At 34.9% G+C, this 22,553-nt stretch overlaps 2 protein-coding genes across 2 annotated transcripts; one reads left to right on the top strand and one right to left on the bottom strand.

Annotated features, from left to right (window-relative positions):
• Positions 1-5,699: 5,699 nt before the first annotated feature.
• On the top strand, positions 5,700-7,998 carry LOC127266103 (uncharacterized). The gene has a single exon (XM_051296226.1). It carries the CDS (start codon positions 6,021-6,023, stop codon positions 7,632-7,634), a length of 1,614 nt encoding a protein of 537 aa, XP_051152183.1. The 5' UTR covers positions 5,700-6,020; the 3' UTR covers positions 7,635-7,998.
• Positions 7,999-8,056: 58 nt separating this feature from the next.
• Positions 8,057-8,482, bottom strand: LOC127266104 (probable E3 ubiquitin-protein ligase XERICO). Its single transcript, XM_051296228.1, has one exon. It carries the CDS (start codon positions 8,480-8,482, stop codon positions 8,057-8,059), a length of 426 nt encoding a protein of 141 aa, XP_051152185.1.
• Between the last annotated feature and the right edge of the window lie 14,071 nt (positions 8,483-22,553).

Below are 22,553 nucleotides of genomic sequence, written 5' to 3'. Positions count from 1 at the left end.
TAATACCTGACGATAAAATTTTCCCAACTACATTGTATGAAAATAATATAGCTGGTATAGCGCAATTAAAATGTGGTTACATTAAAAGAGATAGAACGAAACATATTTCACCAACAGAATGGTTAAATTAATGTTCAGCAAATTCGATCAGATAATAATTTAGCAGATATATTAACCAAGACATTACTGACTGCAACATTTGAAAAATTTGTGAAGAAAATTGGGATGTTTCGGTTAAGGGATCTCAAATAATGATCAAATTAGGGATAGCAAATTGATACAAGAATTTTGTACTCTTTTTCCTTCACTAGGATTTTTTGTCCCACGGAATTTTTTCCTAATAAAATTTTAACGAGACATATTCTTTATATAAAAAAATTCAAAGAAGAGTGCTATAATAGCTACGTACTATACACATAAATGCTACGTAACCAATGTATGCTTTTATTTCCTTCCTTGTGGGGGTTTGGTTGTGCATAAATATAAACCCATAGATGAATTAATGAATACACTCTTCAATTCTCTTTTATCTCTCTAATTAATGCTATACTCACACACATATGGAGACACTCATATCTAATACACTCGTGCACATACACATCAGACATTATACATAATATATATTACACACACATACATTTTTATATATATTTATATACACCGTACTTATAATATAATATATTATATAAAATAGTAATAAGCGATATAGAGATAATTAATATTTTTATTAGCTAATCCTAAATTTGAATTTAAAATCACAGGAGAAATCCGAGGGGATGAGATGGTGTATGAGCATGGTTCGCCGGATCGGCCGAGTCCGGTCCGACTCGGCTGATCCGGAACCGGTTCGTCCAAAATATCCGATATATCCGATATTTGAGAAAAACTCTCACATCCATTCATATCTTATCTATAAAATCGTTTATAAATCCTATTCTTACCCTTTTTTCTACTTTTAATTCATATTATTGTACCAATTCATCTCAATTCGACAGATTGGAGAAGAAAACATTTACCTGGAGAACGAAGTGTTTTGGTTGGGTATTGCGGTGCTGGAAGGTGAATTTTTTAATCGTCGGTGTTGAGAAGAAATTGGCGAAGAAATTTCACTGCTTGCCGCTGGTCTGTGCCCACCGTTCTGCGTCGCTGAAGAAGAATCGTGGGGAAGAAGTGGGGAAGGGGAAGAAGTGGGAGGAAATTGGGTAAATTTAATTATTATATTATTTTTTATAAATTTAAATATTTATAAATATAAGTATAAAATTAATTATTTATTGAAATTAATTTTGAATTATTTTTGATTAATTTGTTTATTTAATTGATAGGTTTAATTATTTTAGATTTAATTATTTAGAATAATTTGTTTAATTAATTGATAAATTCAGTTCAATTATTTTGGATTGTATTTAATTTTTATTTATAAATTAAGTTCATTAAAATTAATATTTTAGAATAACTTATAACTTTATTATATAAAATTAATATTATTTTAGACAAAATTTGTATTAATTGTAAATTTATTGTAAAAAATTAATATTTTAACTAGACTTTTTATATAAACAAATTAGTTATCTAGTTATATTTTTGTATAAGTTTGATTTAGTAATAAACTAATATATATAATTTGTCTATTTAATTAATGAATTACTATTTATAAATATTTTAAAAATTGTATTATTCAATTACAGAGTTTGTGTAAAATGGCACCGCACAGAGATATTGGTTGGGATCATGCTACTCCTATCAGCAACGATAGAAAACAAGCAAAATGGAATTATTGTGGTAAAATTGTTCACGGCGGAATTACTAGAATGAAACAACATGTAGCACATGTTACAGGTCAAGTTGAAGCATGCACGAGAGCTCCAAAAGAAATAAGAGAGTTATTAAAAAAACATTTGATCCAAGGAAAAAGTATGCGAGCAGCACATAAAAAAAAGTTAGAAGCATTGCGCAATTTCATTCGTTTGGAAGATGATTCTGATGAGGAAGAAGATGAAGTTTTTGAAATAAATGAAGATGAGATAGATGCTCTTGAAATAAAACACTTAAAAAGAGCAATGGCTGAAAGCAGAAATATGGAATTTATGGAGCAGCAGCGTAGACATTCTGTATCTACCAAGCTTGAATTTTAAAGCTGGTATATTTATTGAATTTATAAAATATATTTAAATATTAGTATTTTTTTTAGATAACAACCATATATGATCATATGTTTTTTTTTTTTTTTTTTTTTTTTTTTATCTTTGTAGGAGGAAGCAGCTCGAATACAAAAGGAAGTAAAATTTTTTTTTTCGAAAGCTCTATGAAAAAGACAGAAGGTTTGCATAAAAAAAAAACTTGATCCATACATGTTTCAATCGAAGAATAAGTCTTTGAAAAATATGTTTTCAAAAGATAATGCAAAAAAAGTGGGTAGAGCAATTTCGAAATTTTTTCATTTTAATGCAATACCATTTCACGCTGCCGATAGTTGTCCTTACTACCAAACGATGATTGACACGAGTGCATCGGTTGGACCTGGAGTTAAAGGACCTACTGGTAAACAAATTGGTGGTGAATATTTAAACGAGGAGATGCAAGAAGTTGTACAGTATGTTGATTCTTTAAAGCAGAAATGGAAAACATACGGATGTACAATTATGTGTGATGGTTGGAGTACTCGTACAAAACATCCAATCATAAATTTTATGGTGTACTGTGATAGAGATATGATATATCACAGTTCGGTTGATTGTACAAGTAAGGCGAAGACTGCGGACTTTGTCTACACCCTAACGGATAAGGTGGTGGAATCAGTAGGGGTTGTAATATTGTACAAATTGTAACTGATAGTGAAGCTAGTATGAAGGCGGCTGGGAAAAAACTGATGAGGAAAAGGAAGTACGTTTTTTTGTCTCAATGCACTGCACATTGCATTGATTTGATGTTAGAAGACATCGGAGATATATTGTCAGTGAAATACACGATAAAAGAAGCCAGAAGAATTACAGGATTTATATACAACAGTGATAAAGTGGTCAATTTGATGAAAACATATACGAATGGCCGAGATCTGTTGCGACCAGGCATAACAAGATTTGCAACCGAGTTTGTTGCAATGGAAAGTCTTCTGAGATATGCAACCGATTTGAAAAGAATGTGTACTTTTAGAGAATGGGTTGAGTACAATAATACCTCGAGGAGAAGACACGAAGCCGGAGATATATCAGACTTGATTTTGAATGAAAGATTTTGGAAACGGATACGCCGAGTTTGTGGGGTCACGGAACCCTTAGTGAAGGTTTTAAAAGTAGTTGATCAAGATAAAAAACCTACATTACCTATCATTTACGAGGCAATGGATAGGAAAAAAATGGCAATAAAAACCGCGGGGAAAGATTTTCAACAATATTAGGATATCATCGATGAAAGATGGTATAATCAATTGCATCAAGATTTGCATGCAGTAGGTAACTATGATTGTTACTTTTTTTTTTTTTTATACTGTGCTAATCGTTTGTTTTATTTTTTAATTTTATATACATTTCATGCAGCTTATTTTTTAAATCCTGGTCTTCAATACTCCGGCACTTGTGAATTTGATTCATCGGAGGTTCGGAAAGTAGTAAAAGAAGTTATCAAAAGACTCGAGCCAGATTTGGATATACAAGTAAAGGCTATGAATGAGGTAAATTGTGTGAAATTTATAAATAATATATATATATATATTAATTTCTAATAATTTTACCATTATATTGTCTATAGATAAACACATTTGTTAACAAAATTGGAGAGTTTGGAAGTACACTTGCTATTAGAGCTGTATCTACATCTTTACCAGGTATGTATTATGAAATTTATCATTTAATTATTATTTTAAACATACTTGTTATAAAATGTTGCATTATTAATAATTTTTTATTTATTTTTAATAGCTGACTGGTGGAATATGTACGGTGATGAAGCCCCTAATTTAAGAAAAATTGCATTAAAAGTTTTAAGTCAAACTTGCATATCATCGGGTTGTGAGCGGAATTGGAGTACGTGGGCTTTGATCCATACTAAACTTCGGAATAGATTAGCTATTGAGAAATTGCATAAGCTAGTCTATGTCCACTACAACATGCGTCTTCAGGTAAAAAATTTTATGCAAAGGACAGACACAGACGATTTTTATGACCCAATTGATTTGAATCATATTTTTGATGAAAATGATATTTTAGATGAATCGATCAGAGAAAATGAATCTCCACTTATTCGTGATAGTGATTTAAATTGGTTGGATGAGGCTATCAAAGAAAGTGGAGATGGAGGTCAAAGTGAGCATAATGATCATGACAGTGATATGCTTTTATCTCAATTTATGGCTGATGGAAAAAAGAAGGCGAAAGAGAAAAAATCAGAAAACAAAAATACGGCCAAGAAAAAAAAAGCAATCATATTGGAATCTTCATCTTCATTAACTAATGGTGAAGATAAGAATAATAACAATGATGATGATGATGATGATGGTGGTGGTGGTGGTGGTGGTGGTGGTGGTGGTGGTGGTAGTGGGAGCTACAGGGATAGCCGATACTTAAGTGATATGGGATGGGCTCAAGGAAGTGAAAATTATTATGCTACCCAAGACATTGATCATGGATATCGTCCTGGTATAGAAGCTCAAAGAGATTTTCTAAATAGTTTAACAGAATTTTCAAGTGAAGCCGATGCTTCAAATTCAGATACTAGAAGATATTCTGGAGTTCACGAACATATGCAAGAGTTGAATATAGGTTATTCCTACGGAGATTCTTGTCACAGCTCGAGTAATAGATTGGGGAGACAGGAGTGGGACCACCCAAATGCATATCATAATCCCTATTACTCAGGATACGGTTTATCTAATCTACCCAGACATTTTCAGTATTCAGCCAATCTTCCTATATTTGGATCCAACCAACCAGTTGGAACATATTACAGAGGGATTACATCTGGTTCGGGTAGTATTGATGATCGTAGACAAAATTATGGTTCATAAAGAAGAAACAATGATAATAGAGAATATCGAGGTTTTGATGTATATGGAAAGGGTTCATTTAGAGAAAATCAATATGGTTCGAACATCTCCCTTTATCCACGCAATATGAATCAAGAACAAGGATATTAATACTATAATCGATCGGCAGATGAGAATGATTTTGAGCCTCCACGACATTCCACATGGTATTGAATGGTAAGTATAAATATTTAGTATAAACATAGTTTGAATATTTTATAAAATTGTATTGGTGTTTTTTTTCTAATTATTTTTATTTATATGTAATACAGATGATAAAGATGAAATATTGACATTGACGGACACAAGGTACATCATTTTGTTATTAAAATAAATTTATTAGTATAATGACAATCTGCAAAAAATATAAAATTTAGCATTTACATTTATATATATATATGCGCTAATTGAGTTGAAATATTATTTATTTTAAATTTTAATCTATTATAAATTATAATATAATTTTTCAATAATATATATATTCAAATTAGTTATATTTATAATTTGATGTATTTTAATTAATTATTTATTATTTTTTTAAAAAAATATAAATTTTATATAAAAAAATATAGGCCGATATTTGACCGATTTAAAGGCCGATCCGCGACGCCGGTCAGCAACGGCGAACGATGTGTATGAGTATGGATAGACAGTGGGGCAGGAGGAGCTGATCACTGCCAAATCCGACCATCCGACGGAAGAGACCCTAGTCAATATGCAAACACACATACACATATGTCGGCAATTATTAGAAAAAGAAAAGATGAATGGTTTGATTGAGATGATCATAGAGACACGTACGCATATGCACACGTTAGGAGCTAACACCCAGCGGCGCATTCTAGCAGGAAGCCTTGTATTATTGTATGTAGATGGTTGGTTCACCACAGCTCCTCTGTTTCTCAGTCAAATGCTGATCGTCGGATTTGCGGTGCAATAGCTGCTGTATTTGGAGCTGATTCTTTGCCATTCCTCAATCGAGTTCGAATAACTTCGAGAAATGCTCAATTGCCGCCAATCGTTTCCAATCTCTCGAAACGGAGGAAGCTTCGCGGCGGAAACCACTGGCCGGAGTGCAGCGGCTTTGATTAGGAACCTCTGCCTCGCTTCCTTCGTGGTTGCAATTTTGATTTGCACTTTAATCGGAGCGAAATACCAGCCAGAGGATCCATGGTTTCAGCCTCCGACAGTGATCGGAAAGTTGTTCAGATCCAACTCCTCCGCCGGCGGTGGAGCTACATTCGCAGCGTTAGCCGTCAACATATCCGATTCTGAGTCCGATTCCGATCCAACGGCGGCTGATTCAGGTAACTGTAAAACCGACGATCCTATCGCCTGCGATAATTTTGATGTGTTCCTTTTGTTGATGCGATCTGCAATGGCGGCGTTTACCGATATCCATTTCCACCGGTTCGGAAAACCTGTCCAAGGAGAAAACCCTAGCTCCTGTCACATGGCATGGCAGTTTAGGCCAAAGGCCGAACAAAATGCGAATGGAAATGCAACTGCTCTGGATAAGGATTACAGAGCCTTCACAGTTCTAAGATCGGAGAATTGCTCGATTACCGTCGCGGCAATCGGGGATTATCGATCCGGCGGCAATGCTAGGAGTAGGAAGAAGGCGGTAGGCGATAGGCACATCGAAAATTCGATGATCACGAGCGAGGCATTGATTTCGGAAGTCGAATCAGAGGAATCGTTTAGCCGTGGAAAGTATTTGATATATTCGGGAGGTGGTGATCGATGCAAGGATATGAGCCAATATCTATGGAGTTTCATGTGTATGTTAGGTGAGGCACTGTATTTGAACCGAACATTGGTTATGGATTTAAGAGTATGTTTGTCGAAGGCGCATTCGCCGTCCGGCGAGGATGAGGACGGGAAGGATTGGCGATTCTATTTTGATTTCGAGCGATTGATGGATTCGGCACAAGTGATGGAGGAGAGTCAGTTTTGGAGGGAATGGCGACGAAACGATGGGTTGAGTCTTCGTTTTGTAGAAGATTTTGCAGTCGCGCCATCGAAGTTAGCTGAAGTTGAGGATGCTTTGATAATGAGGAAGTTCGGTTCGGATAATTATTGGTACCAAGTTTGCGAAGGCGACGGAGGATCTGTTGTCGCCCGGCCATGGAGGAAGCTATGGAAATCGCGGCAATTGTTGGATATTTCGTATGCGATTATAGCGAGGATGAAATGGGATTACGTTTCTGTTAACGTCGAGCGAGGGATGAAGGCGAGGAACAAGGAGCTATGGCCTAATCTTGATCGGGACACTTCGCCCGACTCGCTACTGTCGAAACTGAAAGACAGAGTCGGAGAAGGGGCGAATGTGTACATCACAACAAACGAGCCCAACGTGTCGTTCTTCGACCCATTGAAAGAAAAATACTCCGTGCATTTCGTCGATGAATATAATGATCTTTGGAATGCCGAGAGCGATTGGTTCGATGAGATGAGGAAACTCAACCAAGGAGACGCTGTCGAGTTCGACAGCTACATGAAGGCGTCGGTGGACATGGAAGTGTTCTTGAGGAGCAAAATGTCGATTCAAACTTTCAACGATCTCACCGGGGATTGCAAAGATGGCGTCAATACTTGCACATCTCCGACATGAAATACGTCTCGGTGAGTATTGCTCTCCTCGAAAAATTTGTTTTCGGTGATTATATATCGATAATTCAAATTTTTGTTGTTAGATTAAGAACCTCTTGTGAAATATCCATGCTTAGGTTAGTATATAGTTAAGTTGAATTAAGATATTCGATTCGATTTGATTCGATCTATTGATGTTCTGTATAGAAATGGTCATTTTTAAACAAAGCCTTAGTGTTTCGGTTTGAACTTACGTGAAATGGTCGATTTTACTGGACCGAGCTAGGATAGAGCATGTAAATAGGTCATCGTAGCTCGATCGATAAGAGAAGTATCTAGAATAGCCGAGATTAACGTTTTAGGACGCGTAGAATTTCGTAAACCTTTTTGTTATATGCATATATACATCGCTACATTAGTCGAGTTGATCAGAAAAGATTGGGTTCACATGAATCGATCGGGCATTACCCGATCGCGGCAGAGAGGGCACGTTGCGTGCCAATACAGGAGCCACTTGTCGATGCATGCACTGTGGAAGACATGCCGGCAGGGGAGACAATTGATCTCCTCCCTCGCCTCGAATTCCATCAGGCAGATCGAGCATTCCCGATCGTTGAAGGTACGCAGTTCGAACTCGATTGCTGGCGCTCGTTTTCTGAATTCGGCTACGTATGATCCTGCACAGGCTTCGTAATTATCGCAAGATGCTCGATCCACCGGGAACACTTCAGGGGACTCTACGCAGACACCGAAGGCGCCGAGGATCGCTCCGATGATCCCCTTGACGACGGCGACGGACGCCGCCGCATTTGCCAGAATCAGGCATAGGACGCCGGCGTCGGCCGGCGCCGGAAACGACGAAATGGCCATTTTCAGGTAAGTCTTTGTTGTTGCTTTGAATTTATGTGTTAGTTTTTAGGATAGCTTTTTAGCCTTGCTTCTATTAGATAAGATCTGATATATATATATATATATATAGAGGGACACATACTGGACAATTGGTTCGAAAAGACTATTTTGCCCCTGCCATATATATACTTACTACTACCTGATCCAGGGCATATAATAGGAAATTGGTTAGATGTTGCTGTTTTTTGTGACAACATATCTTGTGAGAATCTTACAAGTGCAATGTATGAAACCATCAGACAGAAATATATTATAAATAAATTTGATTTAGGTACAGATTAGTAATATTTAATAACAGCTTTGACTGCCGACTTTTTTCTTTTTTTTTTTTTTTTTTTTTTTTTTTTTTCTTTTCTTATTTAGAAATTCTTTAAATTGGGCAAATGTGTAGTATCCATGTGGTCTGCCTTGAAAGATGCTGGAGATTTGCAATATCATATCCCCATTTTTCAAGTAACCTTACTATTATATTATATGATCAGACTTTGTCGTGAATTTTGTGGTTCAAGATTTTATTTTATTTTATTTATTTATACGGAATTTAATATCGGTACCGATCGGGTGCTTAAATTTATTTATTTATTTTTTATTTTTTATGATGTGGAACCGCAATAGCTACCCGAAAGTGTATACTGGGTAAATCTCCGGCCAAATCTAATATCTTGCAAACCAGGTCCGATGAAAAAATCACACTAGGCGAACCATGTGTGTCAGAGATTTGAATAATTATTATTTCGAAGGTATTCAAGATAGGTGATGAATATTATCCAAAGCCATTTAATATTCTTTTGTCTCAATTGGATTGTCTATTTTTGGTTTGGGAAGTTTAAATAATTTGGATAATTCTCTTTTTACTCCCTAATTTTATCTTTTTTAAAAAATAGTTTATAAATTTTATTTGAATATATATGATTAAATATTTTTTTAAGGTGTGTTAAATGTTTTCAAACTATATTTTAATATATATATAATATGAATATTTTTTTAAAAAAAATAAAATTTTATATAATATAAATAAATAAAAATATATAAATTTTTATTTATGATTAATATAAATTAAATTTATTAAAAAAAAAAGAGTTTTTAATATATATAAATATATATTTTTTTATTAAAAAGTGATAAATATAAGAGATTTTAACTGGTCATGTAATGTAATATTTGATAAAATAAAAATTGAAAGTATAATGCCAACCCAACCAAACACATCAAATTGTGCTATTTATAAAGCTGACAATGAGTCGATTAGTGTCAGATTGAATACTTTAAACGAGTTAAATTACTTAATCCTAACCTGATCTATTTATTATTGTGTCGGGTTCGTGTTGACCTGTATACATAATTAAGTGAAAATCCTTAATTCAAATTCAATTATCGTTTGTCGTGTTGTTGTGTTATGTTAGTTTTTATTGATGTATACAATGAATTTGGTTGAATTATTTAAAATTGAGCTTAATTTAAATTAATATGTGGGATAATTATTAAATTAGAATTATTTTTTTACATATATAATAAATATAATAAATTAATATTAATATATTATAATCGGGTTGTCGTGCCGGGTTTAAGTTCAGAGCCTCAATCCCAATCCGACTCGTTTATTATCATGTCGGGTTTTTGTCAACCCATATACATAATCGAGTTGAAATTCTTGACCCAAACCTAATTATTTCATGTTAGGTTAGGGTCGAATTTTCGTGTCGTATCAGTTTTTACCAGCTCCAGCTCTAACTCTTTGAGCGGAGTACTGCGTATAGAAGTTTTTATGTCCAATGGTTCATCCTTTCGGTCATAATTTGCAGTGGATTCCAAGTCATCGAACAGTGAAAAAAGCAAGTTTTTTTTGTTCATCGAACAATGTTATGTATTGTACAATATTTGCAGTTGTTTAGGTACTTTTTTCAATGATATTTTTACGTTAAAATATATTAAAAATATATAATATAATAATTTTATATAAAAAGATTTGTATGTGTTGGCCCCAAAAGTAGTAGACGAAAGAGATTGATTCAAGAAGTAAGTGATTTAGCCTAAATCAAGGAAAGACAACTGATGGAGGGCCCAGAAAGGAGCCCGCGGAAGTAGATGATTGACTCAAAAATAAAAGCCCAAAAAGGCAGTAGCTCGGTGGCAGCGGCCCAAGAAGCAGCATTTCGGACTACAAAAAAGATTCGGAAGAACCATAAAAATCTTAGGATCTTGCGGAAACAACTAGAGAAAGAGGGAATATAAGTTATGATCCCGAGTCTTATAACTCATGATGCAATAATTGCAAATAAATAGGCTATTAAGGGAGCTAAGAAGTGAACTTACGATGAATTGAATGCTTTGGGAAGCTTATAGAGGGCTATAAAATGAGATGCACGTAGAAGAAAAAGGGGACCTCGACCAATTTAATCTACCAACTTTTATATATATATTTTTTAGTGTTCTATTTTCCCACGAATTTATCCGTTTTTCTTATCATTTTTTTTTCAATTCTGCATGTATATAATCTTTCTATTTTTAATGAAAATTAATTTTTAAGCCTTTTTTCTTCCAATTCCAATATGTGGATTTCCTGTTGATTGTCGTTTCCGCATATACAAAAAGATCACCTGAAGGCTTTCTAAAATGCCTTAGGGAACTCTTTGACAGTATTCCAACTGGCTTCATCGAGCCGTTGTTAAACTCGAATATACGGATTTTTGTATACAAAAAATTGACACGCCCAGTGGGACAACGATCACTTCGTGTCTCATTGTTCATGAACGCAACTGCAGAATCGTCAATTTCCACCCATCATACTGCCAAGAGTTAGCATCGCCGGAAGTGGAGGCTAGGACATCATACCTAGCGACACCGATCCTATTACCGTGAACACATAAGCCCTTGGCGGGAGTAAGGGCAAACAACGACTTTATCTATTTCCGCTGGAAGTATCATAGAAAATATCCGAGATGAGATGCAGTCATCTCTTCATGATTCCGCCTTATTATTGTCTAAATACTTAGCGAACGTGATACGACCAACCATCCAAAATAAAATGGGTTTGCTGAGAGGAGAGGAAGCTACAAAAATGGAAAGCACCGCAAGAAGAACCCACCGACAGATGAAAATTTTTTCTTCTCATCAATTGCAATATGGACATGTTTCCATCATCCAGCGGGATGGAGCATTTGTGGGCACATCGGCGAGTGTGCCGCCTTCAAGAAAAGACGGATTTTGTGCTGGCTTCGCCCATCAGCAGCCAACCCGCCTGAGGGGCAAGGTGGCCTACGGAATTAGCACCAGAGTGCTCCGGCCCAGGAGGAAACATGCCACCATCATTCCCATCTGGGCCCTGGGGAAATTGGAGTCCATGGAGTCTACCACCTTATGTTTTCCCGTCATACTACGGAGCCCCTTAGGTGTGTTTGCCCTACTCGGCGGCTAGAGGGCAGATAACTGTGGAAAGTGTAGAGACCACAACAATACCATACACATCGTCACCACATGCTTCCAAAAATATTAGCCCTAATACACCCCAATAGATTTCTATGGAGAGACCGATCCCTGCCAATCAGCCCATTAGAGCACCACTAGCTGCCGTCTAGAAAGCACCTCAATCGAGGCCACCCGTTAGAGGATCGGTTCAGCAGAATTTGCAACCTCCATTGATAAATCCGCCGCCACCAATAGGTGGAGTACAAACATTCCAGAATTTTCCACTTATACGGGAGGAGCACCCAGCTCTCGATTCATCTCAGCAGATTCCACCAAGTCCTATGGAGCAAGAGGGAGAAATCCGTCAGTGGATCCAGAAGCCTTGGAAGAAGCGTTACACAGAGTTTATTGAGATACCTTGCGGATGCCTACCTGGCCACAATATTAACGGCCGTTTCCGGATCGAGTCGTGGAGGAACACCCACTGCCGAGACATGTCCGGATCCCAGAGTTTACTCTATTTTCAAGGGAGGTTTGCAGGTCCTCTATTGAGCATATGAGCCATTTTATGGCTCAATGCGGTGGTGAATACGACTACAAAGATTGGTATAAAATACAGTTTTTTTCCTTGTCACTAACAGGGCCAACGCGTAGTTGGTACAGTTCTCTGTGACCCAATTCAGTACATAATTGGGCGGAGCTAGAACAAGAATTTCATGAGCGGTTCTACAATCTAGTACCTGAGGTGACCATTACGGATCTGACCAACCTACTGAGTTAGTTGAACAATTTCTCAAAAGATTCCAGCGGGCGGTAGCAAGTGTGAGTTTCGTATCCCCGAGAATCAGGTGGTGAATATTGTCATCGATAATATGCACCAAGTTCTCCAGGAGAAGTTAGCATTGCAAGGTTACCAGGACTTGAGGCAATTAACGTCTAAAGCCGTTAAGGCGGAGTAGATCCTCAAAGATGTACAAGCGGCCCGGAGTCAAAGGTACCGTGCAGGTATCCATTGCGTACAAGGTCAAGATGGCCCAAGCTTGGAGGATGATTTGGAGAAGACATTCATTGCAAAAATAATGCAAGGAAAGTCATACACTTGCCAAACTTTACGGCAATCTCGGCGAAAAGAGGCTAATCTGAGGCAGCAGTATTCTTTTGACATCACCAAGACCAAGAAGATCTTTGAGTATTTGCTGCAGGACAACCATATTTGGTTGAAGGAACGACATAATTTCCCACCAGATGAAGAGTTGGAAGGCAAGACATTGTTCAAGTGGCACGGTACTTATGGCCACCAAGTTGGGAACTGTATAGCCTTCCATAATGCAGTACAACTAGCTATTAAGGAAAGACGACTGAACCTGATAGATAAGCCAGACATGAAACTTGACATTGATCCATTCCCAGCTCCGGTCAACATGATAAGAGTGTGTCCGGGTCAGCCGCACCCCAATAGATTAAAGTCGTGGGGAACCAAGTGAGAAATAATCAAGACATAGCATATTCGAGAGGTTGGGGCACGAGGCTGGCCCATCAAGAAAAGCCTCCGTACCGAACCAGAGGATTTCAATATGTGACAAACTTTTATAACATAATACAGTGGCATAAGTCAGTTTCTATAAGAACGGTCGAGTATGGAGGGTCACTGTTGTAGATCTCCACAACCTACTAGGTGCCCGGAGAAACTTCCCGCGGATTGCCGATGAGCGATCAATCAACGAAAAAATCCATTGGAAGCCCTTGACCAGATCACGTAAACAACAAATGCAGTGCCAACGGCAGACGGAGCGAACAACCACTCAGCAGACGCATGTTCACGATAGAGCAGGACCTACGGACCCTGGCGGAAGTCGCAATAATATGCTCTAAAGGAAGTTAAAGAACCAACCATAATTCAGATTGGAATGGCTGCCCTAAACCCTAACCTTAAACCCTTATTACATTATAGAACATTACAGTATTGAATCAGATTACTTTGGGACTTCGAGAACATTACAGTTTCAAATCAAGGTACTTTGGGACTCTAAGTTTTCTAAGCTTAAAGTATACTCACTTACGATATTTGGATAAGTTTTTAAAATAAATAGACTTAGATTAACACACTTGAATAAAATTTAATATGAACAGACTCACAGTTCTTACATACATATAGTAGAACATATACTTAATAGATTAAGGTTGAGATAACTGTCTATAACACTATGAAAGACTAAAAAATAAAGATTACTACTATCTCATACCTAGGTACTCAAAGTTCACTAGGATTTTGAACGCTTTGAAATCTTGTATACTTCTGAACTAAAGGAAAAATGACTTTTATGACTCTTTATAACTTGCACTTATACTCTCCTTCTATAACATAGAAAAGTCTTTTATCTAGTTAGAGTAAGGGGCCTCGAAGCAAATGGGCAAGGATGTTTTGTAAATTCTGAAATATTTTTGTCAATTGGGCCATTACATCATATCCAAAAAATGGTTATTGTACTGTGGGACATTATATCATGTCCGGAAAAGAATGTTGTCTATGTGGAAACCTGTCAGGAAATATATGTGTATATATATATTTATTTTCTTTTTTAGTCTTTTTAAAATTTTCATAGCTCAGGGGGCATTTTGCAATTATTTCACATTTGTATTATAAATGGTGTTGTCATATATATGTTAGAGATAATACCTCCCGTGTCGTGCAAAATTTAGTATGAATGTCTTTTTTTATATTCTACTGTTACCAAATCATGAATCATTGCTGGATTGACTTGTCGATTCACCTGAACATGGTTGTAATTGCTTATGTATTATTTTGATAGCTTTTTCTGAGGTTTTTACAGCTGTAATGAGTGAGGCAATGTGAGATCTTTACTCCTGAAATTTGATATGATGGGTTGTTGGTTTTTCAAAAATCTATTTTGCTTTTGTATCTTGAGTAATCCAAGCCCCGACATGAGTTGGTTGTATTGTTTTGACAATTTAGTAGTTTCTGCATTATTTTACTTTAAATCTTCTTCGTTGACATTTTTTTTTTGGAGCACCCTGAACTTCAAGAGTCCAAAAACAAATCGAGGGGGCATTAAATTTTGTACAAGAATTTTCTAATTGGGTGAAAAAGGGGTTTTCATGGTCAGTGGGGCAATATTTGTCAGAAAATATTTAAAGGATTCTTGTATAATGGTTGGAAGAATTTCAGGGACATACTCAAAGTATTCCGACCAAATAGACCACCAAATTGATCATCTGGGGTTAGGATATTCGACCCCGATGTACCGTAACATTTTGGCGATAGTGGACGATAGTGGTCGGACAACTGGGTGACTTAGTCGCACGGTCATTCAGGAATTAGACCCATGGTAGTTGAGACATATTTGGTCTAATCATTCGTGTTCGGTGTTGTTCCACTCATTGGACTGATCACTGGTGAGGTCTACAGGTAGTTTAGGATCATATGTCAAACTCCAAACGTGATCCCGTTAGGGAGAGCGAGGAGGAGTAGAGTTTTCGGGTATCCCTTGGGTGATTCCAGGTTGCATGGATTTTACTACATTACACGAGATAGGGCTAGTCAGTGGGGGTCCTATCTTCGCTATCACAGACTATGGGGCGTCTTGTGGTTAATAGCGACAACGTTCGGCTATCCATGTATTGATTGTGGGAGTCGTATGGTGGGTATATGGAAGTGACCGGATGACCGTTGTATTATTATGGGTTTATCAGTTCCTTCCTTAAACCGAGGATTTTCCGGCTATTTATTGATGATGGTCTAGTGAGCTTGTTATTACGGGGCTGAGGTTATTCCGGCTGCTCACTTAGACAGATGTAGTGAGTTTATTAGTATGGAGCCGAGGTTATTCCGGCTGCTCACTTTGGCGGATGTATATATATATGTGCATGTGTATTGTTGTCGAGTTTGATATCTTTGTTGCATCATTTCACTATTGGCATGACATGACACATATTTTTTCTTTAAAATTTATTATAATAAATAAAAAGAAAAAATTCCTTAAAAAAAGTTTACATCATATATTTATATTTAGTATGTTCACTCACTATTTAAAGTGACACAATTTTTAAATTTTTTTAAAGATATTATAAAAAAGAAATACAATATGTAACATATATGTATATTAATAAAATTCAACAAAAACATACCAAAGTCAACATAAACACAAAATATTAATTATATATTGTAATGAAAATATCTAAAATTGTTTTTATATGAATTAAATCTTTTTTGTTGATTGATATACGTGCAATTTTGACAATTAATCTTTATGATTATTTTATTTTTATTGTGGTCAGATTTTAAATTGATTTAACAATTGTGTCAATTGAATATTTACATTCGGAATTGTATACTAGTTTGAAAAAGTAGTAAATAGGTCGATTCAATTGGCCTAAAAAGTATTTGAATTGGATTTTTTTTGTGCTAAATTGAATTGAATAGATTATTCTATAATCATACCTAATTTATTTTTTCGATTAAGGATGTGATTAATCGGTTGTAGGTAAGAAAAAATTTGGTATTATGATTATATCGAAGGCCTATAATCAATTCTTTAATTGATCAACGACATTATTTTAAATGAATGATTGAATTCTAATCCGATTTCTTATTCATTTCATGGACTAGAAATTTAATTTGTTTGAAATCTAATTTTGTATTTCTTGCTTTATTTTAATTGAATTATAATCTCTCTCTTCCCCAATATTTAATTGTGAACACAAAGGAAAATAATTTAGTCTTTGTGGATTCGACATGGATCTTGCTTACTAGGCAATATTTGTGGTGTTAGGAAAGGTTTATTCACAGCAACAACACCAAAAATTGATAGCTTTCAGAGCTTCCAATAAAATTTCTCTAATACCACAAATATCACATAGTAAACTTTGCCAAAATGGAATCCTCAGGGACGGTAAATTATTTCATGTATTGTCACAATTAAATATTGGGGAGGCAAGATATTAAAAGCCAATTAAAATAAAGCGCAAAATTATATATATATTGAAAAAAAAATGATTTCAAATGAAGATTTTATCCAACCTAAGAAGTGAATAAAAAAATCAGATTAAGAATTCGATTTGTTATTTAAAATAATCCTGTTGATCAATTGATATATTGGTTATAGGCTTTAAGTACGATGATAGTGTCCAATTTTTTATTACCTTGTTGGTGGTAATGATACCAACGATTAACCGCATCTCTAATTGAAGAAATTAGCTATGTATGATCATAGAATAATTTCTCCAATTGATTTTAGCATGAAAAAATCTCAATTTAAATACTTATTAAAAAAGGTTTATATATCCAATCATACAATTTATAAGCCAAGCTCATTCACCTATTTACTACTTCTCAAATAAGAATACAATTACGAATGGAAATATTCAATTGGCACACAATTGTTGTATCAATCTAGAATTCGGCCATGATAAAATATTAAATTAAGCAATCGGAGACATTAATCACCAAAATTGCACAACAAAGACTTCTTGCTTGTCTTCCTCGGTCTTTCGACAATAGGAATGAAGCATTGTCTATCAATTAACCAAAAAAATTCAGTTCATATCAAAGCACATCTCACAAATCCGAATTCAGAATCTAAATCAATCCCAAACTAGAATAAAAAAAAATTAACTACTCATAATTAAAAACGATAAATTTTTTGGCAAAATGATTATAATGATCTTTCGGTGACTCCTCTCCTATCGTCTCCCTCAATTCTCCAAGCCAAAGTATGAGTTGTGATGCTCCCTTCAATGTCTTGATTCCCTTTTATAAAAGACCAAATCAACTCTAATGCCTTAATCACGAATAAAATTCTCAATCTTCATTCTTTTGATTATTCCCTTTAAAATTTTCAAGTCTTAGTATGAATCCTTTCAAATTTATTTTATTAATTTGAAAATATCTTTCTTTGACACAAGAAATTAATTTCTAAAATATTTTACTAATGGCAGCAACTACAATGCTGATTTTGAAATTCAGCATTGTGCTGAATAGCACGTAATGTGCTAACAAATAGCAAACGATATTACTATTGGCAGTGTATTATTTATATTAATATATTACAAATACAACATATGGTATAGTCTCACACATAACGTGCAACAGTTAATTTTAGTATATGGCATACTCTTATATGACATACGTTATAATTATGAACAAACAACACATATTTTTATTACAAACAACTCATGTTGGGTATAATAAAGATATATTGATGATTTATAAAATGGGCACGGTTCTAATTCTCACAAATCATCACCGTAATTATTCCCCGTACTCATTTATAAAATTCTCATCAAACTTATTTGTTGGATTTTTTGTCCTTTGGATCCACCCCAATACAATACACTACACACCTAATCTATGCAGCCCATTACAATCTGGGCCTGACTTGTGATCCACGACCCGCGCCCGCCTGCCCTGATCCGTGAACCATGACTCGCGCCCGCACTTGTGCCCACTTGCCTACCCTGTGCCTTTGACCCGTGCACGCCCCGTGACCCGGTTTGAGATCCGCGTCTTTTTTATTAGACGAGATCTGGACCGTCCAATCTAGATCTTAGATCTTGGCCATCCATTCCCTTATACCCTTCATATATATTTAGTGAGAGATGAACGTCGTCTCATAATCAACCAACTCTCTCTCTCTCTCTACACACACACCTCTCTAGCATTTCTCTTTCAACCTTCCTCTGGCTTTTCCTCCGGTGACTTTTCACGGCGGTTCACGGCGGTGTCTTTCCTCTTGTAATCTTGTGGAGTTCCTGTGGCACGTTTCCCCTTTGGTTTGTAGTGGCTCGTAGCTGCAAGGGGCTCGTTCGACATTGTAGGCCTTCAGTTGCCTTGTCTATTCTTTTTGTGGGGTTATTTTTCGTGTGTTTTTCGGTCGTGGCCGGTTCTTATGTGTAGTCGCTAGATTAGGTGTGCTTTGTTTCGATTTTGGTTTTTCCAAGTTGGTTAGGGCTGAGCCTAACCAAATCTAGTTCAATATATTTGTTTTTACTCAATTTCGTTAGTAACTCTTAGTTTCCGTTCATATTTTTTTATTACAAGTGGTATCAGATCTTTTTTGGTGTTTTTCATTTTCGAAATCGAGTATCCTTTTTGGTTTTGAGGTTGTAAATCTTTAGATCTACAAAGGATCTGGTTGAATCGAACTTTTTAAATGTTTCAATATTTTTCTTGTAGATCTGTTGAACACCAGCCTAAATCTCACCCGATCTTTGCTTTATAGCCTCGGTCAAGTGCGATTTGAGTATTTTTTAGACTTAATCGCTACGAATCTGTGTAGTTTGGTTAAGTTTGAGTCGAGTTTGGCAAGTTTGTTACAAAACTGTTTCTATTTTTGATAAACGAGTTTTGTTTTCAAACTTTCTTTAAATATAATGTGTAAATCGGGTTAAGCTGCCTCTGTTTTGTAAAGTTTTGTTAAAGATCCTTGCGGATCTATACTTGGGGAGTCAAAATATAAAAGATTTTTCAAATCTTAAAAGTTTGGTAAATATTTTAAAGATCTTTTTATAGTCAAACTAAATCTCGTTTGAAATCTTTAAAATCTTTAAGCCTTCTTTTTGTTCTTGTTCGTTTGTGTCGACTTCTATATCAGTCATTCAGTTTCGGGGATTCTAACACTTTGTTAGAAAGGAAACGCTTTGTGTTGTTTCTGTTTTTGTTAAACTGTTTGGCTAACCCCTATTTTCTAGAAAAAGAGAATAGGTTTGTTTTTGTATTTTTCCTACTGTTTTGTAGGAATATAAAATTTTTGTTGTTCAAGGGTAACCCTTTAACTCACATTGTTTATTGTTTTTGTGGTTTTTGAATTAATTTCTGCATTTAATTTTTTTGCGCCCAAAGATAAATTGTAAAGGCTGTTGTGAAACCAATGTTACTAAACTCCGATCCTCACTTTGTGAGTGATTCTCGAGTACCTCGGTTGAATAGACACGAATGTATGTTGTAATAGTTAGGTGATATATTTCTTTGATTGCCTAATTGCTTGTTGTGATTATCTGTTGTGTTAAGATAATATGTGTTTGTTTGTTTCGTGTGATTTGCTTGTTATATAGTCTGTTTTTGTGTGAAAATTAAAATAAATAATTTTCTGAAATTAAAAATAGAATTTTTTTTTTTGAAAAAAAGTAAATAAAATTTGTTATTATTAAAATAGCAAAATGGCTGGTAACTCTAGTTTTAATATTCAGCCTTTTGATGGGAAAATGGACTTTGCAATTTGGAAATAAAAAATGAGAAACATTTTAGTCACTCAAAGAATAATTAGAGCAATTGAGCCGGATCATGTAGCTCAATTTCCTCTAAAGATGAGGGTTGAGTTAGATGAAATGGCTTACTCTGTTATAATACTTAACTTAGCAGATCATGTAATTAGAAAAATAGGTAAACAAGAATCAATTTGGCATTATTGAACAAATTGGATGAACTATACAATCAAACTTCACTTCCCAGTAGGTTGTATTTGTTAGAAAAAAAAATTATTTTAAAACTTGATTTATCAAAATCAATTGACGAAAATCTGGATAATTTTTCAAAATTAATACAAGATATAAAACTTACTAGTGAAAAAAATATTGATGATTATAGCGTTATAGTTTTGTTAAATGTCATACCTAACTCATAAATAGATGTGAAATCGGCTATTAAATATGGGCATGATTTTGTGACATTAGATGTAGTCATTAATGGGTTAAAATCTAAAGAATTAGACTTACAAATTCATAAGTCTAATAAGGGTGAAGTCATGTATGCTAGAGGTATGTCTCATTTTAGATCAAATAAAAAGGGTAATTTAGAAATAATAATAAAAACCAGTATAATAGTAATAAATATAGATCTAAAAGTAGAGGAAACAATAGATCTAGAATTCCAAATAAATGGGGTAAAAGATGTTATAATTGTGGTGATCCTAACCATTTTATACGTGAGTGTCCTAAAAAGAATAATAATAACACTACAAACAGTAATAATAATGGTAGCCAACAGCATGTTTATGAGTTAGCCAATATGACATTACTTGATAAAAATTGTGATAATGTGTTTACTGTTACTGTCGACTGTTTGAATGTGAACAATGTATGTATAAATGAATGGCTTATTGATTCTTGATGCACTTACCATATGACTCCATTAAAAACGATTTTTTTGTGAATACAAAACTTTAGAAAATTGCACTGTTTTCATGGCTGATAATAGTGTTTCTAATGTGCTTGGAATTGGTAGTGTGAATTTAAAATTTAACACTGGTTTTGTGCTAAAATTAAACAATGTGACGCATGTTCCTGGCTTATCAAATAATCTGCTATCTTGTGCTGCTTTATCAAATTTATAATTAGAGGGAAAATGGGGAAATGATCATATGAAAATTACTAAGGGATCTTTAGTTGTGTTTAAAGCTGTAAAACGTAATAATTTGTACGTTACTTGTGCTGAACCAATTAATATGCCTATAAACACAATAGATTTTGTTAAAGAGAATAGTGATTTATGGCATAAGATATTGGGACACTCAAGTAATAAAGGATTAGAAATTTTACATAAAAATGGATTCTTAGGAAATGTAAAATTCAATCCAGTGTCCTTTTGTGATAATTATGTGTATGGTAAACACCATAGGGTCCAATTTCCCTATCCCCTAGTGAAAAACGTGAATTATCTAAATTTGTGTTAGATTATTTGCATGTTGATGTGTGAGGCCCAGCTAGTGAGTCCACACATGGTGGGTCTAGATATTTTTTATCCATTATTGATGATTTTCTAGAAAAATATGGGTATTTCTTATGATGAATAAATCTGATGTGTTTGAGATTTTCAAAATTTGGAAAATTAAAATTGAAAATCAAACTTGAAAGAAAATTAAATATCTAAGAACTGATAAAGGTTTAGAATTTTGCAACTCCTGATTTGATGATTTTTGTCAAGAAAATAGTATAAATAGACATAGGACTGTCCCCTAGACCCCAGCAGAATGGGGTGGCTGAGAGCATGAACCGGACTCTCTTTGAGAGAGTTCGAAGCCTTTTGGGTTCATCCGATTTTTCTAAAAAAAAATTGGGGGGAAGCTGTTATAACAGAAACTTTTGTTCTGAATTTAAGTGGACCGGTAGGAAAATTGATTTTTCAAATATTCGGGTGTTTGGGTGTTTTGCTTTTATACGTGTTAATAACGACAAATTAGACCCTAGAGTTGAAAAATGTATTTTTTTTTTGGGTTATCAAGAAGGAGTTAAGGGTTATAGATTGTGGTTAAGATCTAAGCCTGGTTTTAAAATTGTTATTTGTAGAGATGTTGCCTTCAATGAAAATGAGATGCCTTGTTTAAATATTGAAAAATCTATTTTGGATAAATCTGAGATTACTATTGAGAATCTAGACTCTAGTAATATTCCAAATGATGTGGAGTATAATGTTGTTAGTATAGGTGAGGCAGAAAATATAGAAAATGATGTTGAAATTCGTGTATAATCTGATGTAGGAGAGGAAAATGTTATTGAAAATGATAATAGCATTTCTGAAAATCAAAATGAATCTGATTTTGATAATAATAGTCAAAATGAGTTAGAAAATTACAAATTAACTAGAGATAGGGATAGGAGAATCCCTAGGTTGCCT

This window comes from Andrographis paniculata, unplaced genomic scaffold, assembly GCF_009805555.1.
Source record: "Andrographis paniculata isolate CXL003 unplaced genomic scaffold, ASM980555v1 Contig74END, whole genome shotgun sequence".
In the NCBI taxonomy this organism is placed as follows: domain Eukaryota; kingdom Viridiplantae; phylum Streptophyta; class Magnoliopsida; order Lamiales; family Acanthaceae; genus Andrographis; species Andrographis paniculata.
Note: the sequence above shows the minus strand (reverse complement) of the source record. Positions and strands in the feature narration are given on the sequence as shown.